Here is a 20,918-nt window from a genome sequence, read left to right as displayed (position 1 = left end):
CTCCCTCCACCTTATGTTCCTCCTATGCCGGTTCCTATCTTTCCTTCCTCTCCTATGACCTACCCTTCTGCACCTTCCCCACCTCCCCCACCACTAGAGAAGAGAGAAGAGAGCAGGAGTGGTATGATAACTTGCTCACAAAGCACTCGATTACCACCTCTGTTGACAGGAGAGAGAGGTAACTTTAATTCAGAACAGCGTGAGACTCTTCAGGAAGAAAGGGCAGAACCCTTTGATTCATTTCCCAGGGAGCAGGAACCCAGACCTAATAAGCCAGAAACCAATTGGATGAGACCACTGCGGGAAGTTCCCATGGGAGAGGGTCTCGGTTTCGTAAATGTGCCCCTGACCAGTACTGAAGTGCGTAACTTTAAGAAAGAACTGACCTCCCTGATAGAAGATCCCCAGGGATGTGCCGAACAGTTAGACCAATTTTTGGGACCAAATATATATACAATATGGGGGTCTCGACATAGAATCCCCAGCAGGGGAACAATTGGTACTAACAGGTTTTGTTACCAACTCAGCCCCAGACATTAGGAGAAAATTACAAAAGACAGAAAATTGGCATGAGCAGGGAATAACCCAGCTTCTACAGATCACACAAAAAGCATTTGTCCAGACATCTGAGGATAAGCAGAAAGCAAAGGCTAACATTTTGATGCAAGCAGTTAAAGTAATAGTAGATGAGTAACATGGAAAAGGCAGGGACTGTGTGCCAGCTCCTGAATGTTGGGAGAAGCGTCGGGAGTGGGAGAGTCGAGACCAGAGATAATTTCATAAATCACGACTTCCCACTTCAGTCACTGACCAATATTGATTAAAATTCATGCTAAAAATTAAATGTCATAAATGATCGTTTTTCAATACTGTAGAATTAGCGAATTTAACTACCAGTTAATTCCAATTTATGAAATAAATTGTATTCAAATGTGATTTTGCACAGGGAGTACCTGAGAATAGTGATGTTATAACATTTGCAGGGAGAAATGTTTGCGCAAATAGGGTGAGTTCTATACATCTTAACTTTAAGTGTATGTGAGATAAAGAAAGGATCTGATGTGTAAAGTGGCTGGATCAGCCAGTTGAAGGGGGAGTGTGCATGTCCCTTTAAGTGCACTGTGGCACTTGAAATTGAGGCTTCAGGCTCTTGTCTTGCAGTTAGAGGTATTTCTTCTACACATTCAGCAGTCAAGGTCCGTGAGTTTAAAGATCACCCACCTCTGGAGAATAAAGATACCTCTGGGGATTCCTATGGGGATTCCTATAAGTTTAATCATTCATTTCTCTGGTGCATTTTCCTCCGGAGTGAAATTAATGCCTCAGCACAATTTCTCTGTATTGCCGCTGTTATTTAATTCATGATAACTTTCCCCATTCATCAGGTTTATATTTAAATCCGGTAGTGCGGAAGTTACATTGTAAATAATCACGGAGGTAAACCCTGCGCGACTGGATTCAGCTTAATGGAGAAATAAACCTGCGAACTGGTCTATGGTGGTGTGTGAGTACTGCAATAGGTGGAATATGATTTAAATTGGTGGCATCGTTCAGAACAATTGGGCGCATAGGAATAATAGCATTAATTACTCACAGATCTTGTACCTGATACTATTCACTACGTCCCGGCTTCAGGACTGGGAAATTGGCATGGTACAGAGAAATTGGCATGGCACCAATATTTCTTGATTCACTAATGACTCCACAAGCTCCAGGATTCATGCAGCTAAACTTTAAGTGCAATATTATAGAAACTAGCCGGTACTTAAATGATTGTGTGTGCAATCAACATTGGAAAAATATGAAAGGTAATACAGGTGCTCCCCTACTTATGATTTTACGATGACACAATAGCATGACTGTCATTTACTTTCATATAATGTGTTAAAGGTCATCACAAGCATCATTGATTTCCTCGTTGGTTAATCACATTTTCGGAAAGCTTACAGGGACTGTTGGGAGAGAGCAAGGTAGTGAGATCAGTATGAGGACTGATACAGTGCTGTTAATGTTAGACAAGGTACGTCTCCAATTAAGATTTTTTTTCAACTTACGCTGGGTCTGCTGGAACGCAACCCTATTGTAAATTGAGGAGCACCTGTGATGTTCTTCTATCTAAAGCCAGCTTTAGATAAACTCTTATCATTCTGACAAATCCAGGTCTAAGTCTAATTTTCCTCCACCCTTTGAGCAAGCGCTTCCACTGCTGCACCTTACTGATCACCTCCTCACCAATGAATCAGAAGACCATGGTGTATGGCACTCACTGCACAAGCAGTCTGAAAATGTATACAAGCCTGTTCAACTTTGTTTTACAAAATCAACAATCGGTTCCAGGCTCCCCAATGCTCTCTGTGGAGAGAAAATTGCCAGATTTTTACCCTTTTAATGCCCTTGGTTATGTTTGCCTCTTCTCAAAGATTACATGGCTGCACAGAGGAACAAGGCTGAAAGTGCCTTGAAGTAATCTGTTGGCTGCACTTGTGACCTTTAGTCAGAAAATGTATGGGCTCTTGTCTCACTTTGGGTAGTGTAGCGGTTAGTTCAACTGTATTACAGTGGCAGTGATGAGTAGATGGATGTGAGGTGGTTGGAGGGTTATGGGCAGGGAGTAGGTAGGTGGAACTAGTTGGAGTTTCATGTAAATCGGTGCGGACTAGAAGGGCCAATATGGCCTGTTTCCGTACTGTTATTGCTATATGGTTATTATATGGAATATGGTTGTGAGCTGTGGCACAAGGCATTTTACTTAAGGCAGAACTAAAGGTTGAATATGTTTCAAGTTCTCTTGCAGAGGCTCTTGTGCTACAATGTCTGTTATGTACTCTAACAAATTGGAGGGTTGTGCCCCATACAGACAAGCAGCTCCAACTGCATTTTAATAAGGTCTAACATATTCAAAACCCATGCAAATATGGTTTGTGTTTCATTTTACAATTTTTACACTAACACAAAGGAAAGTCAGATTGTTATTCATTTTATTAAAATCTAGTGATTGGTTATATGTAAAAGCATGGCAAGAGGATCAACTAAAACCTGCCTGGGATGGTCCCTTCTGTGTACTTTTAATTACAGACACCGCAGTAAGAACAAGAGAGAAAGGCTGGACCCACATTCAAAGAATTAAACCAGCTTCTGAACCACAACATCACGACACACAGATTCAACCCTCAACCTGGCGTGCAGTTCCTCATCCTTCAGACCTGAAACTTACACTGCGCCGTGACAAAGTGCCGTAATGTTACATTTATTGTTGTATTTTTTTAACTGTTTATACATTTATTGTTGTATTTTTAACTGTTTATTTTTTTAACTGTTTATTCATTTATTGGGGTATTGTTTGTTAACTGTTTATGTCACTTCATTACTCGCTATGTTTTAAGTCCTCCTGGAATAGAGGCAGCAGAGGTTACAATTGTGCTCCTTTAGAATGTAGACAGGGCATAGATTTAATGTATAGTCATAGTGGGATATGGGTTAACAAGGGATTCCAATACGGACCAGGGGAACTGAACAGCTTTAGTGGAGTACATCTAATTTGTATCTTAGCCTACACAGGTATTAAAGACAGGAGTTTTAAATCGATAGCACAAAGGACATGGTGGGACAAAGACAGACAGAATGGTAGTCAGGATTGTACATGTCGCAGAGAGAGAGAGTTAATACATATGCTAATGTACACAGACAGGCTGCAACTCACAAGTTCAATGATACCCATGCTAATGTTAGCAGACAAGCTGCAACACACAGTTAAATCACAAGAAACAATCCCCCCCCAGCTGGGTCTCTTTTCATCACCCCGTGAAGGGGAGCACCAGTTACCAACAACGTGAGCTGCTTGACACTTTAATATCAGGCTCCAGACAGCCTTCGGAGATCGGTGGCCCTAGGGTTCGGGGCTGAAGAGGACATCAGATACTAGCCACAATTCAATGGAACCGCCTGACTACTGCTACTCGTTCGCTGCTGAAGGCAGCGTTTCTCACAGACTTCGTCAGGACAATGCTTACAAAAGTCGGGTGGTTAAAAGACACTGCTTCAATGTTTCAACGTGAATCTGCCCATGCCCATGTTCAGACGTGGCAACTTCGGACTGATGTGGGATGGACTAGACTCTTTACTGAGAACTGGAGCCTGATACTCGCAACCCTAATAAGCAGCTGGACTCGCTACTCTGACCTTCATGGTGCTCCCCTACCTAAAGACTTTACACAGAGATTACAATTCGGTTATTGACCAGCTGGGTAAAACTACACCTTACACTTGAAAGATCAGTATTACTGATCTAAAAGAAAAGTGAGGAGGGGGGGGGATCAGTCACACTGACACTAGTAACCAAAGATCAGTAACACTGATCATGGTGAAAGATCAGTATTACTGATCTAAAAGAAAAGTGAGGATTGTGAGAGATGGGAAAATTGATCTAAAATTATGAACATGGAAGAAACTAAAATTCATCAGTTAATGGCTGTAACCAGTACAAACAGGATAAGCTTGGGGGTTACGATGCAGGAAAGCAGAGTCAGCACGATTAACATAAGAATCTTCTAGTCTTTGTGACAAGACCATAAGACTAAGAAAAGGAATGGTATGGTACAATAGAATGTAGGAAGTTGAGGTAGTCTGGATCAGATAAAAGGTCTCCTAGCCCTGGACAGAAGTACCAAGTCCTACATATCTAATTAGCTAACCATACACAGATTTATACATATGAAATTAGCCAACCCTAGATAGAATGAGTCAACTCTGCATATCAAGAGACTGTAGCCCCGAGAATCAGGAAGGTGTGAATAAGGACAATTACATGATGGGACACCCACAGGATACCCCCTGGTCCTCCAAGTGTACTGAAACTGCACGTAGGCAGGAAGGATTACCTATGCCAAACCCATCCAGGGGGCAGAAGAATGTAAGGGGGAGGGCACTCTGATACTGAAATTGACTGCATAAAAGTTGGGTGAGCCCCAGTATGTGTGTGTATTCCCAGGGTAAGGGGAAGCACCCAACTTTGCATTGTTGTTGTAATAAATGTTCTTTGTTCTCAATTTTTGTCTCGAGCAATTTCTTTAAAGGTACTTTAATTTCTAACAAAAACGACCAAGTTAATTTCTTACCTAGCTGCTTTTGTCGTTCCTCCCTGCGTTCCTTGGCAAGCCTTTGCTTGTCATCAACACGAAGAACAGGAAGATCTGTAAAACAAGCAACTTTCTAAAAATTCCTGGAATGAGTACTATTTATTTAAGTTTATTCTCTTCCCTCAAACAGTTTAAGTAATTTGCATTACAGTAAGCTGATCAAAATGGCTCAGATCTTCATAAGTTTTGCCAGGGGTTTTTAATCTGGTTTTGCACCTCAGAATCTAATGCCAGAGAGGCCAAGATTTAAATACTTGTATTGGATTATTTGGTCTAGGTTCCTGTGCCAAAATCTGCAATCTGATTGTAGAAAAATTGTTCTGTGCATTTTAGCTTTTTTAAAAAAAATTTTTTTAATCGTTTGGTTAAATGAGGCATTGAGAAATACTGCAAGAGTGACCATGGGTAACAAAACTGGGAGTAGAACTTTGTGGATAGTCAAAAGCTTCAACTGAGTTTCTTGTTCCATCTATACAATCACCTCAATTTGTTTAAGGCTCTAGCATTGCTCAGCCTTAAGAACATCAGCAAGATTGAATTTCCCAATCCAGAGAAGGCAGCTTAGTGACAATGAAATAAAATTCAGGTCAACAATCACTGATCTCATGAGAATATTTTTACATATTTACAATTTGAGATGAAAAATTATATTCAGCCTATCAAAACCACATTCTCATCTGGTCTTCGCCATTCAGGTGTTGTTCTTTTCCACACAGACTTTTTTTTTAATTCACAGATTCAGTTCAATCTCACTCAATTGTTTTCCAAGTTCAGTAGCTTCCATTACCCATCTGGTTGACCAATACCTTTCACAGCAGAAAGTCTGCTGGTATTATCCAATCTGATCCATGTACAGTTTCGCGCCTATAGCAAAATGATTTGCCCCTTGAATGCATTAGCAAGCAATGATCAGTTGGGTACAAAAAATATGCACCAACTTAGCCAGCAAACTCCACATCTCCCAAAAAGGAACACATTTACAAAGCAATTTACTATAGGTACACAATCCTTTATCCGGAAACCTTGGGGGACAGTGTGTTCCGAATTTCGGATTTTTCCAAATTTCAGAAAGCCAGATTTAAGCCCACCCGAATTGTGCTGCATTATCCACCCCCACCTCCTTCCAGTTGCCCTGCCGTCTCCCCCCCATACCCCTTGCCCTCCCCCCTTGCCCACCGGTCTCCCCCCTCGGGCTGCCCGCCCCGCGCCGCCGCCTCTCTCCTGGCCGGCTGCCTGCCTCTCTCCCGGCCAGCTGCCTCTCTCCCCACTTGCTGGATTTTGGAGCTTTCCAAATTTTAAATGTCCAGATAAAGAATTAACAAACATAATGAATCAGGTCAGACAGCATCTGTGCAAAGAGTAATAGAATTAACATTTCGAGTCACAGCCTCTTCATCAGAACTGGGTAAGAGATAAAATGAGTTTTAAGAAGCATAGTTGGCAGGAGTGATGGCAACACAAAGAAAATACCAGAATCAGAATTTATTGTCATGAAATTCAGTGTTAAATAGGCAAGGCCAGATCAAAGCAAGTTAATTGGATTATATTGTATTATTTTATTATTATTTATATTGACTGGAAGAGAAATTAAATATTTTAACTACATGATAATCTTTGATAGAAGACAGCTTATGAAATTTAAAAAGCTCAAAATAAAATTTACATTTGAAGATTTAAAATCACAATTCAAATTTAGAACAAAAATCACAAACCTTGTTTAGGTCCAGAGTTCACATTTAGCCCAGAAGTCAGAGAACTGCTTTTTTTGTCCTCCAGTTTCACTTTTGCTTCAGAAGCTGGACAGTAAAACAAAAAGACAAAATTAGACAAGTCAATAACATTGTTGGGTGAGAGAACCAAGAGGTCCGCCAACAAAATCAAGAGATCGAGAGGTCCGCCCACGAAATCAAGAGATCGAGAGGTCCGCCCACGAAATCAAGAGATCGAGAGGTCCGCCCACGAAATCAAGAGATCGAGAGGTCTGCCCACGAAATCAAGAGATCGAGAGGTCCGCCCACGAAATCAAGAGATCGAGAGGTCCGCCCACAAAATCAAGAGATCGAGAGGTCCGCCCATGAAATCAAGAGATCGAGAGGTCCGCCAACGAAATCAGCATTAGTCTCTAACTTTTTCAAGTTGATTTATCACAGAGACACCAACAGGAAGTATAGGTGTCACAAGGCTTGCACCACCAGGTTCAAAAACAAACTCAATCATAGACTCATTTAAGGACTCTTACTTGTGCATTTTATTTTCTTTTTGTTCTATCTGCATTGCACAATTTGTTTGTTTACATTTGTTATCTGTTTACACTCCTTTGTTTACAAGTTCACGCTGTGTACACTTTTTGCACTACTAATTAATGGTAATTCTGACGCGCCCATCGTAAAAATGAATATCAGGGTTGTATGTGATGTCACATATGTACAGGTACACACACGATCCTTTATCTGGACATCTAAAATCCGGAAAGCTCCAAAATTCAGCATGTGGGGAGAGAGGCGGCAGCACAAGTCGGGCTGGTGGGGGGGTTGGGGGGGGGGGGAGAGGGCAGCACTACTGGAAGGGGGTGGGGGTGGATACGGCAGCACAATTCGGGTGGGCTTAAATCTGGTTTTCCGAAATCCGGAAAAGTCCAAAATTCAGAACACCCTGTCCCCCAAGGATTCCAGATAAAGGATCGTGTACCTGTATTCTGACAATAAATCTGAAATCGGTTCTGGATTTGTAATTAATAATGTGCAGCTTTGTTACAACAGGAAGGTAAACAACTTCTGGCAAAGCTTTGCAAACATACTATTTGAGTAATCTTTGCTATTTCATTCTGTGGTGCCTGTTTTCCTTTGGATAGCTGTATCATTGGGGTTCTTTTGCAGGCAGAATGACAGACTGTACAAACTCCACAATTACAGAACAAAAATTGTAATAAGATCAATTAGCACCAAGGGCAGCAAGATAGCACTGTTTTGAGTTTTAAATCCATTGATGCATGCTTTCTTGGTTGGAGGTGGGAGAGGAGAGTACACCAGGATGTGATGGCTCCTTCAGTACATTAGCTGCCTTTCCTTTGAAGGTCAGTGGGCACCACTGGCTTTTTTTCAGCTGTCACCTGCGTGCCCCCCCCCCCCCACCCCGAGCTCAAATACAGTGCATTTGACAGGGAGCTCCTGGCACTCTACCTGGCGATCAGGTACTTCCGGTATTTCCTAGAAGGCAGGCCATTCACAGTGTTCATGGACCACAAACCCCTAACCCACAGCCTCACCATGGTCAAGGACCCCTGGTTGGTGTGTCAATAATGCAGCCTATCCTGTATATCTGAGTTCACCACTGCCATCCGGCACCTCTCTGGCAAGGACAATGCCATGGCCGACAAACTTTCCTGGCCTGCCATCCGGATCTTATCCCCCAGGCTGGACTACTATAGTGGTAGCTACAAAGGGGAAATGAGAGACAAGGAGACGCAGGCTTTCTGCACAGCCATCACTGGCCTCCACTTCAAAGACCTCAGCCTGCCGGACAGCCCCGACACACTCCTAGGGAATATCTCCACTGGCACACTGAGTCTGGTAGTCCCTCAGCAATGGAGGCACCAAGTTTTCAAGGCCGATCACAACCTCTCACACCTGTCCATAAAAACCACAACCCGTATGGTAGCAAAGAGGTTCATGTGGCACAGCCTGAGAAAACAAGTCAAGCAGATGCAATTGCATCCAAAGTCCATTCTCATGTCAAGACCCCAGTTCACCAGTTCGACACTCCGAAGAGATGGTTCAAACATATACACGTTGACATCATGGGCCCATTGCCTGTCTCCTGAGATGCTCAGTGCCTCTTCACAGTAATAGACCGCTCCACAAGATGGCTGGAGACCATTCCTTTAAATGACACCTCAACAGATTCCTGCGCCAGGGCACTCTCATGCATTGGATCGCGAGGTTTGGGGTACCAGCCCACATAACCACCAAGAGGGGTGTAGTTTACGTCAGCACTGTGGACAGTTCGCAATGCTTCTGGGCATCAAGCTGCACCACACCAACGTTTATCACCCCCCAGGCCAATGGATTCATAGAATGTTCCCATCGCCACATGAAGTTGGCCCTCATGGCTCATTTAAATAGCCCCAATTGGGTGGACGAGCTCCCCTGGGTCCTACTGGGCATCAGGATGGCACCTAGAGAGGATTTACAGGCATTCTCAGCTGAATTGGTTTATGGCGCCCTGCTAATCCTGCCAGGTGAATTCTTCCCACCGTCTTGAGATTCAAGCATTGTTATAGGACCTACAGGACAGGTTAGCCTTATTTGCACCCCCCCACCCCCACCGCCCTCACACCATGGATGCCGGCCAGCATCCATCTCCAAAGACATCAACCACAGACTTTGTATTCGTCCGCCGTGGCCCGCATTCCACCCCCCCCCCCCCCACCTCCAACGACCTTATGAAGGCCTGTAAAAGGTCCTGTACAACTCTGGTAAAACTTTCACACTGGACATTGGGGGTAGGGAGGAACTGTTCACATCAGACAGGCTGAAACCAGCACATCTGGACCTCAGCCAGCAGGTCTTACCAGCACAGCCCAAGCACCTGGGGAGACAGCCTAAGGGCACGACCCCACAGAGCCCAAGGAGAGTCTGGGGGGGGGGGGGTGTGGATGGTGTGTGGCGGCGCACATCGCAATGCAGGCAAACTGGCTCTGTGTTTGTCATAGCTGTGGTAGCAGAGCAACCACGTCAAGGTGGCAGTACCGGGTTTTGCTTCCCTAGTGGGCAGAGGGGCCACTCACGCGCACCCGACTGTGTCGTTGCTTCACTGCCAACACAGAGGCAGGACTTGATGGCCGCCTTATAAGGTGCAGCACAGGCTTTTTCGAATAAACCGCTAGAAATGAAACTGACTCCAACGTGTAGTTCTGTTCTCATTTACCCCTCATAGTTACCACTACAGTAGCACTAGAGTGCTCAATTTAAATAGTGTGGGAAAGTATGTAGCACTATATTACACAATTTATATAATGTGAGAACATTGGTAGCAATATAACGTACAATTTATAAATACCATGGGAAAAAGCAATGGCGGACTTCCCTCCCAGAATGCCATGCAGCAGAGAAAGGGCTGCATGCCCGGCTGCCTGCACGGAGCATTCACATGGAGGGCTTTCTTTGCCGCATGGCATTCTGGGAAGTTACAGGTCTGTCATTGGGTTTTCCTGTGGTCTTTTTAAACTATGCACTATAGCGCTACCAATTTTCACACAGTTTAACAATTGTCTGCTATTACTCTTTATTTCCCCTCTCTTCCACCCCCCCCACCCCATTGCAACTTTCCCACAGCAAAGTTTATACCTTCATTTTAATCTTTTCTTCCTTCACTTTCCTGAACTCACGCAAAAACTTGGGTCATTTCAATCCCACAATGCAATGACCCCGTTCACGCTTCCCTGATTGCAATGCTGACGTATGTAGATGCTGGGAAATGTACTAGGGATTGAGGATGTCAATCCTCTGCATGAGATGACGTCATCTGATGCCAGCGTTGAGCTGATTTTGCTTTCACGCTAGATACTTTAAAGGCAGATTGGTGGTCAATTCCTGGGATCACTTGCAAGCGTGAAAAGGGCTATTGAATGATGGGCTATAATCTTAGCACCATGACACGAGCCTTTTAATCTCTTTCATGTATTCCATCTCCTCATTATTTGACACCAAACAAATTTGAAGAGAGTTATGAAGATATTTAGCCATACAGTCATGGGTGTAAAGGGAATATAGTAGGGGAATGAACATACATGCTTGATGAAAGCCAGTGTTGGGTAGGATCACAGAGGAAATAGTGTTACTCACCTTCACTGACAGGAAGGTCAAGGATTCAATTGGACAAGGGAGCACTGTGGTCTAGATCCTGAAGTTTGGGAATGAGTTTGCTGGGGACTATGGTACTGAAGGCAGAGCTGAAGTCAATGAAAATCTGTTGCATCCAAGGCCAAGTGGACAACAAGTGTTGTGGATATACACAGGCGTTTGACATCATAACAGCATTGTATTGGGCTGCAGGGGACCATTTTAGTTTTGCAATAAAGAATGAACAAAGCACTCATGTCTCCTTGTGCGAGTATTTTTTTAGGTCTAAATACACATCAAATTGGTGACGAGGATAAAAATAAACACTTTTCCACACTCTGAACGTTGGAAGGAAGATTGGAAGGTGGAAAGGCAAAACTGAAGCCAGGTTGAGCCACATGGGCTTAGAACAAAGAAAAAGAGAATGAATAGGAGTTAAAATGGCAGAAGGACATTTTGGAGAATACAAAGAATCTGAAAACTCGTCTATGTGGAAAGATTGGATACATTCTGTCTTGCCTATAACATAAGAGATACTGATGTCCACAGAAGGAAATACCCACTGTTTCTAAGCGAGGTGGGGAGCAAGATGTACAGTTTGATGAAATCTCTCTTGGTACAGATAATACCAGGTAACATGTCTTATGAAGAATTGTGTGCTGTGGTCAGAGAACACCTATCTCCAAGACCAGTAGTAATTGCAGAAAGATACAAATTTTGATATCAGAAAGCAAAAACCAGGCAAGACTATGAGCGAATATTTGGCTGCATTGCATCCACTGTCTGAAAAATGTAATTTTGGAGATTTCTTGGATGAGGCATAGGTTTGGCTGACTGCAATCCCCTAAAACGATTGCTGAACAAGAACATTTTAAACATTAAAGTCTAAGTATGATACAGCATTGAGTTTCAAAATGACCAACCAAAATATGGATATTATACAAGGGGAGTCACACATAATGGACAAGTAAACCGCCAAAGATGTTTTTGCTGCAGAGAGTAACCACAGCCCTGATTACTATTATTTCAAAAGAACCAGATCTCACCTGTATGACAAGAAGGGACACATCAAATCCACAAAAGAGGATTACCAAAGGAAGAAAAATCAGAAAAAGAGACAAAAAAAGTCGTCCAAAGTGAAAAACATTGTGGAGAATGACGAAAACTCTAGCTGTGATTTTAAGGACTCTGGGGAAGACCAGGCAATGGAAGTAATGCATATTCATAATGTAATGGATAAGAAATTGGAAATTTTTGTCCATGTTAAAATGAACAACGAATCTATTCGGATGGAATTGGACATGAGGGCAGCTGTGTCCTTAATGTCCAAAACTCTAAAAACAAGATGACTACCCAATCTTAAAATGAAACAGTCCGCCATAGTGTTGAAGACTGTCACAGGAGAGAGGCAAAGTGCTAGGGAAAGGATTATCCCTAGTACTTTGTGCTAGTCCCTTTACACAAAAGAACAACGTTGTTTGGAAGAGTGTGGTTGTCGCACATCAGACTGGATTAGAAGGATATTGGGACAGTGATGAAAGTACATACTGAGGGTGAGCCAAAATCAAAGCTGGAGCAAGTACTTCAAAAGTATTAAACAGTTTTTGAAAACAGCCTGGGAAAAATCCTCGGTGTTCAGGCCAGGTTACAATTGAAAACTGAGATCACACTGTAACAGATTTATGTTAATCCTTAGTATAATGTTAAACTCTATTCCTCAAAATTGTCTTGGTAAAATAAAATTATTGAGTTAAAATCTTGTATCTATTCTTAGTTACCTACAGGGTCACACACAGGTCAGAGAACATTTATAGAGAATCATTGTTTTCAGAGAAGAGTTCATTCTCTGAGTCGCAGGGTCTTTGAGAGGCAGAGCTAATGGATTTCAAGTGGGTCTTAATTATTCAAGAACTCCTGAAGGAAGCTATCTGTTTTTAATCAAAGCAACTTGGGCCTCTTGAATAGAAATGAGGTCAGAGGTTGTTGTGAATATAGAATGGTTTTGAAAAAGGAACAATTTTGGTAGAAATAAAACTGATGGTCATGTGGTTTCCAAGAATTGGGACTCACCTCAGTGATGTAAGTCATGTGATTTGGAGAAATATTACCAATACCTCCTGCGTTCAGTTTGTAGAGTACAGAAATCAAAATCCCTGTGACATAGGGGTTGAAATCTCGCAAAAGACAGGGTGCTGTTGTGTTTTACTCCAGGGTAAAGTGGAACAAAGAAACAGTGGCCTTTGAAATATGGAAGACCATCTTGCTATCTCTTTGAAAAAGAGGACATTTTTAATCGGGTCTATTTTTATATAGCCTCTTAATTTACCCCTTGTCTTGTTTGTGACTTCTTTATGAAAGAAGATAACTACACTTGTTTAACCCTCGTCTGGGTTTATGAATTCATCACGGAAGAAAATACCCATATTGTGAGTTAAAAGGCCTGAAGATATCATGTTTAAAAACACAATTATTTCTGAACTGAGAATTTACGACCTTCAAGCAAGACTAAAAGGATGCTAAACTTTTAAAGATGGACTTTTCAGAGTGGGACATTAATTATACACACACACATTTACATTTGCACGTAGTGGAGTTAAGTTTAAAGTTAAGTAAGTTTAGAGCTAAAAAATGTTGTTAATAGCTTAATTTAAAAAAAAAACTTATTCTGAATTTACCATTGTCTGGTGAATTTTCCATTGCTGTTCCTGTGTTAATGCTAACAAAGTCCCTTTAGTCCCAAATAAAATTTAAAAGGGTTTTTAGTTTGTAACAGCACCCAAATTATACAAGCAAAAGACAAAAGATGGAGTCAGAACTTAACAGATTGTAAAACAAAGGAATCACTGAAAAACTTCAGTACGGCAATTGGGCAGCTCCGATCGTGCCAATCAGAAAACACAACAGTGAAATTCAAATTTGTGTTGATTATAAAGTGACCATTAACCAAACTCGGCAAATACCAGAGCACCATGAAAGCACTTCATGTTGGTGGATGTCAAAGCCTGCAGTCCAAGGTCATTTAGCCCCATTATTATGCTTTTCTTAAGAAAGGACAGCCTCTAGAATGTCATAAATTTTAGCCCCATTATTATGCTTTTCTTAAGAAAGGACAGCCTCTAGAATGTCATAAATTAAGGAATGAAAGATAGAGGAAGGAAGTGATTATTAGGCTGACATTTGCTTTCAAGCAACCAGCCTCAAGAGAGTTTTCTTCACTTAGAGGTTCATGTTATCATAATTTTTTTTTTAATATATAGAGTAAAAGGACCATAAATAATTTCACACCCAAATGCCTCAAAGCAAGAAGTGAGAACATTCACACAGGCCAACATCCATTTCTTTGGCCCTAAAGATTACTGGTTTCAACTTGTTCAGTTATTGAGAAGATGAAACAGGCGCATGCCCAAACTAACTAGGTCAGACAGAAGGACTGGAATCAAGACACCATTTTCTTACCTATGTTCATTTTGCATTAACAAAAGCAAACTATTACATTCCAGGAATTGAAACTGTTACCATCTCCACTCTAACTGTTGTAGCAGAATTTTATCATGGACATAGCCAATTCTGTTTGTCTAAGTCTAACTGGCTTTATTTGACCATTCTTGTATCTGTTGCTATGAAGTTTACAACATTTGAAACAAATTAAAATATGCAGCTAACAAAACAAAAAAGATTTTTGCTTTAGAATCAGAATAGATCTTGAAGTACCATTAACTAATCTAAATCAGCATGACATCAACATTTTTAAAGCAAACATGCCAACATTGCGTACAGCTTACCTCTTACATCCAACCCATGCTATGCATAGGTTCTATAAAGCAAGAATGAAATGTTGGTCACACTTGCATTCCAGTAACATGAAGTCCATGTACAAGTGCACAAGACTTTACTTCCATATTCACAGATCTATAGCAAAAGCTAGCATTGAACCTTAGCGAGTGGTGTTGGGAGTTGTGCATTGTTTCAGGAGTGAAACAGAGCATGGTCCTCTGCGACTAGTTGGTATCTGTAATACACATAGAGCCAGCAGCAAATAAAAATAAGCTCAAGGGGAACAGAGTAAAAGTGGAGAGTTAGAGGCTTCGGCTCAAGAGGCTTCAGTGAGCAGAGGCCGAGGATGTGCTTGGCGTGTGTGGAGGAAGCTGGCTTCTCTGCCTATCTGGAATGTGTGTATTGTGGGTGGTCATGCATCTTCCTCTTCTGAAACTTATTACATCACCTGTCAATCAAGGTGGGACTACAGCCATCCATTGGTGTACACCTTGTCTGAGCTAATTTAAAATCATCTAGGGTCATTATAGGGGAAAAGGTTCAAAAGGGAAGGTCGAAGGAGAAGTTATAGTAATGGGGGGATTCTATCTTGGAACAGATAGGAGACAGGGAATAAATGGTAGGATAAGGGAACCATGGTTTACAAAAACATTGAGACAATTAATTAAGAGGAAGGAGGAACCAAAAGACAGGAAGGGCTCGTGAGAATTATATAGTGACCAGGAAGGAACTTAAAGAACAGACTCAGGGGAATGACAAGGGACAAGAGAATGCCTTGGCAAGTAGGATTTTTAAAACCTAAATTGTTCCAGATTGGGAGAGTCCTAAATGAATACTTTGCTTCAGTGTTCATCACAGAGGGACCTTGGTCAATGCAAGGTCAGAAAAGAACAAGCTTATGTAATTGGACCATGTTGAGATTAAGAAAGAGGAAGTGCTGGACCTTATTAAAAACATTAGGATTGATAAATCACCGAGACCAGACAAGATTTACCCCAGATTACTCTTGCAAGTGAGAGAAGAGATTGCTGGGGCTTAGGCAATGATCTTTGCATTCTCACTGGCCACAAGGGAAGTAGCAAAGGATTGGAAAATGGAAAATGTGGGCCACTTGTTTAAAAAACGTAAGAGGGAGAATCCTGGGAATTATAGATCAGGGAGTCTTGTGTTAATGGTGGGAAAATTATTGTAATTTATTCTTAGGGACAGGATTTATGAGCATTTAGAGAAGTATGATCTTCTTAGGGATAGTCTGTGTGGCGTTGTGAGAGGCAGTTAGTGTGTCATGATTCTGAGTTTTTTGAGGAAGTAAAGCAAGGAATTGATGAAGATAGGGCAGTAAGTGTTCTGCATGTGGATTTTAGTGAAGCATTTGACAAAGACCGCATACAAGACTCGTTCAGAAAGTCAGGAAGCTTGGCTGTGTGGATTCAGATTTGGGTTGCCTACAGAAAGCAGTAGCAGATGGAACTTATTCTGCCTGTAGGTCAGTTACTAATCAAGTTCTGGAGAGATCTGTTTGGAGACCCCTGCTCTTTGTGATTTTTTTAAATGAACTGGACAAAGTAGAGAAATGGGTCAGTAAGTTTGCAGATGAGATAAATGATGGTGTATAGTGTAGAAGATTACAGTAGGCTCCAACAGGATATAGACAGAATGCAGAATTGGGCGCAAAAGTGGCAGATGGAGTTTAATCTACTCAAGTATGAAATGATACAATTTGGAAGGTCAAACCTGAAGGCAGAATGCAAGCATAATGGCACTTTTCTTAAGAGTGGAAGAACAGAGGGACATTGGGGTCCAAATCCATAACTCTCAAGGTTGCCACCCAGGTTGATAGGGAAATTAAGAAGGCATATGTTTGCTGGCCTTCATTAGCCAGGAGATTCAGTGCAAGAGCTGTGAGGTCTCGTTGCAGCTTTATAAATCGCTGGTGAGACCACACTTGGAATATTGTGTTTAGTTCTGGTTACCTCATTATTGGAACGATGTGGAAACTATTAGAGAGGGTGCAGAGGAGATTTACCAGAATGTTGCCTGAATTAGAGAATGTGCCTTATGAGGCAAGATTAACAGAGCTGGGGCTTTTCTCTTTGGAGTGAAGAATAATGGGAGATGACTTAATAGAGGTCATACAAGATTATGAGAGGCATAGATAGGGTGCATCTTTTTCCTGAGCCAAGAGTAGCAAACATCAAAGGACATCTGTACAAGGTGAGGGGAAGAACATTCAGGGGAAAAGTCAGGGGCATTTATTTTTAAAAAAAAACAAAGTATTGGGTGCCTTGTGAGCATTGCCATGGTACAGCTCCCTCTGCAATTGGATTCTCAACTTCCTGACGGGGAGACCTCAGGCAGTCCAGATTCGAAACAGAACTTCCAAGACCATTACACTAAGCTCAGGGGTCCCACAAGCGCGGTGTGCTTCGTCCATTGCTGTTCACTCTGCTGATTCATGACTGTAAAGCAAAACAGAGATCGAACCACATCATCATTTGCTGACAAAGTGACCATGGTGGGCCTTATCAGCAAGAACAATCAGTCAGCATACAGAGATGAGGTGCAGTCACTAATGGACTGGTGAAGAGCCAACAACCTATATCTGAATGTTAATAAAATAAAAGAGGTGGTTGACAACTTCAGGAAGGCCCAGGGGACCACTATCCACTGATCACTGATTGCTCGACTGTTGAGGTTGTCAAGAGTACCAGGTTTCTTGGTGTGTACTGGGCAAATAATCTCACCTGGTCTCGAAACACCAGCTTCCTGCGAAGGCTAAGGAAAGTTCATCTTCCACTCTCATCCTTACTACATTCTACATAGGATGTATTGAGAGCATTCTGAACAATTGCATCACCGCATTGTTTGGAAGCTGTACCACCTCAGACTTCAACACCTGGTAGAGGATAGTGGTCAGCGGAAAAGATCACTGGAGTTTTTCTTCCTACCATGATGGACATTTACAAGACACAATGCATCAGGAAGGCAAATAACATTGTGAAGAACTTCACATACCTCTCTTGTAAACTTTTGTCCCTTTTGCCATCTAGAAGGAGGCACCACATGTCCAGATTGTGCAACAGTATTTTTTTTAATCCCCAAGCCAACAGGCTCCTCAATTCCTAGAACATGTGTGCCAGTATATCATGTTTTTTTTCATTGCCAGATAATTCATATTTGTGTCAATCTCTCCATGGTCCTGGAGAAACACCATCTCATCTTACTGAGTTTTTAGTAGTTATGGTATGACTTATAAATAAAGGTGACTTGACTTGGTGGAGGTTTGTAAAATAGGGACATTTAAAAGACTCATTCAGATAGATAAAAGAAAATTAAAGGGTTATGGGTGAGGTAGGGAAGGTTTAGCTTGTGGAGTAAGTTTTTAAAGGTCGGAACAACATCATAGGCCAAAGAGCCTTTACTGTGCTGGAATGTTCTCTCTTCTACTTGCTAATTAACATACTCACTAATGCCCAGATTAGGTTTCACGAGGATCATCCTTCTGCCAAACAGCCAAATTCCAGATGCAAGGCCAGAGTGACAATGCTCCTGACAATGCAGTTGTCCAAATACAGCATCAAAACAACCTGGTGAAAGTGAAGTCAGTGGGCAAAACAGGAACTACTCAAGAGTGAGCCTCACGAGAAGGTAATTGCGGATGGAGAAGTCAATCATCCCAGCGATAGGAATTAACTGTAGGAGTTTCTCAGTGCAATGTCCTTGGTCTAAACTTGTTCAGCTGCTTCATCAATTAACCGCTTTCCATCACAGTCAGTTGGGAGAGAGACTGTGCAATTACTTAGGATTGCCCAAAGAAAGTCTTTATATTCTGACCCCAGAGTTTGATGAACTTGCATCTAAGAAGAGATGCCAAGTATCTGGTTTAGACCCAGGTGCATCTGAGTAAATCACAGTGTAGCAAGCTAAGCTTGGATTCATATTTTCTTTGGTTAACTTTGTTCATAGTTGAAAGATTGGATTTTCATTGAAGCAAGTTGTTATTTTTTTGACTTGTTGGCTTGTGAAAAAAAAACATTTAAAAGGAACTTAAAGGCTATAGAGAAATATTATTTATTGAATATTTTATTTCTCATTTGTTAATGCTTCTTCTGGAAAGAGTTTAACTAAAACTATTATTAAACATTTATTTTAATAAGAAAAAGTTTAACATTACATATGTTGAAAGAAGAGAAAACATGCAGATGTTGTTGAAAATTTTCAATAAATATTTAGTTTGGCCCACGACTTAGTCCAAGTTTTTAATTTTGGCCCTCTGTGAATTTGAGTTTGACATCCCTGCCTTAGCAGAAAGAAACACTGAACACCATAAGATATATCCCAAATTATGGGAGGCAAGTGAAGATATTACTAGAGTGTCACAGGTGAGGTCCCCAAGATGGCTGGGAGGGAGGCGAATATGGTCCTGTTATTTAACAAGGCCAACGGGGACAAGCCATTTACAGGCCAGTTAACTGATTGCCAGTGGTTACATAAATGGAAAATATTGAGACACTTGGAAAATCAGGGACTTTTCAGAGATGTAGAGCATGGGTTTATTGATGGGTGATCTGTGTTGTTTGAAGACAGCTCAACATTGAAGATGTAAGTATTTTTTGATGTGGTTTACATTGACTTTAAGGCATTTGACAAGATCCCATGTGGAAGGCTGGTTAAAGAAGCTGGTACCCACGGGATCCAAAGCCACTTGTGGACTTTGGAACCTGTTCCTGTGCTGTATTGTTCCACGTTCAATGTACACAGGGCAATCTCAGTAAAGTTAACCATGAAGCAGGTAGATAGTTGTGAAAAACTATTTGGATTATTCTGTCAGCATTAAAGGAGGAAATCTGTCATCCTTAACCAGTCTACATTCTGCGAGAATCCAAACCCACCAATATGATTGATTTTTAACCCTCATCAATTCAGGAGTGACTAAAGATGGATAATAAACATTTTCCCTGCCACGGTTACCACTTCCTGCATCCACAGAAAACCACAGCCTCCTCTCAGATACAAAAATCCTAAACAATCAGACAGAATTGTTTAAACAAAATATTTACATGATCAGACTTATTCCTTATTTGAGCATTTATCCTGCCTTTTCTCATGCAAGGAACAATAGTATTTTTGAAAAATTACATTCTGAATTACGCTGTAATGGCAGCCTTGCCTTTTGTGCAGAGCTACAAAGAGCAGGGAGCAAAGTCTCAGCACTCCCTCATAGGGTCTAATCGCCCAGTCTGACTGCTATCTTTTTCATACAGGCTTTAAACAGCCTGTTAAAGGACCCGACAGTGATTTATTTTAAAATACTGTGAGCACAGGGTCTGGTCGAAGATTGTGGCGCATAAGATTGGCATCAGCCACGAAAGGTTACAGAACCCAGGTAAATCAAACCAACCACTGTTTGAGAAGGAGCAGAAGAGACAACCAATAGGACGATGACCAAGGCAGAGGCCAGTGAGGGGCTCTGCAGCTGAAGAACACACAGGAGGTGGACTGTCGGTGACTCGAGGCAAGGTACCCATGTAGGATGTGGGCTACTGCTGACTGTGGTCAAAGGACTCACCAGACTGTGGACTGTTGGAGACTGGCTCAAGTCTGACTGAAGGGGTACCAGGTATTGGAACCGGGATGCAAGAGAGTCCTGAAGGCTTCCTAATTGCATTAGAGGTGTGCACCTGGAGCTTGGGTTGCTGATGGTTTGGATCGAAGGTTGTGTGGCTGTGAAGACTGTAGGAGCACTGGAGGCAAAGCCGTGAACATTCAATGACTCTGGGGAGACTCTTTTGCTTTTCTTTCTCTGACTGTAAGGGGTTGTGGGCAAATATCTGCTGATAGTGAATCATTGTGTCTTTAGGAGACTAAAGGAAACTTCATGTAATATATTTTGTTTTAATACAAAAAAAAATTAAAAACACCTTGAAATTCATTTTGTCAAAAATTACCCTTGCCAGTTTCTTACATTTATGAAAATAATTTGTTGCACAGACATCTGCTGACGTGTCACAATGTTTACTAAAGTCCAGTATTTTCTGTTCTGCACAATGCTGTCAGGTGATGAACTGTTGCATATTTTATCACCATGCAAATCGATTTCTGGTTTATCTAGAATTGTAGTTCACATGACTGTGTACTTACAAAGACAACAATCAGGTATAGGCTGGAT

The 20,918-nt window shown here is 41.7% G+C and overlaps 1 protein-coding gene across 4 annotated transcripts in view; it reads right to left on the bottom strand.

The window, feature by feature from the left end:
• The window catches only part of map7b (microtubule-associated protein 7b), a 138,957-nt gene that overhangs the window by 81,754 nt on the left and 36,285 nt on the right, over positions 1 to 20,918 (bottom strand). For all 4 annotated transcript variants that reach the window (XM_069887229.1, XM_069887226.1, XM_069887227.1 and 1 more), the window contains exons 2-3: positions 6,848 to 6,931; positions 5,115 to 5,189 (exon numbers count right to left, since the gene is read on the bottom strand). In XM_069887229.1, the coding sequence (XP_069743330.1) occupies positions 5,115 to 5,189; positions 6,848 to 6,931 (159 nt within the window). The remainder of the gene's footprint in view (positions 1 to 5,114; positions 5,190 to 6,847; positions 6,932 to 20,918) is intronic.

Source organism: Narcine bancroftii, chromosome 6, assembly GCF_036971445.1.
Source record: "Narcine bancroftii isolate sNarBan1 chromosome 6, sNarBan1.hap1, whole genome shotgun sequence".
Taxonomy (NCBI): domain Eukaryota; kingdom Metazoa; phylum Chordata; class Chondrichthyes; order Torpediniformes; family Narcinidae; genus Narcine; species Narcine bancroftii.
Note: the sequence above shows the minus strand (reverse complement) of the source record. Positions and strands in the feature narration are given on the sequence as shown.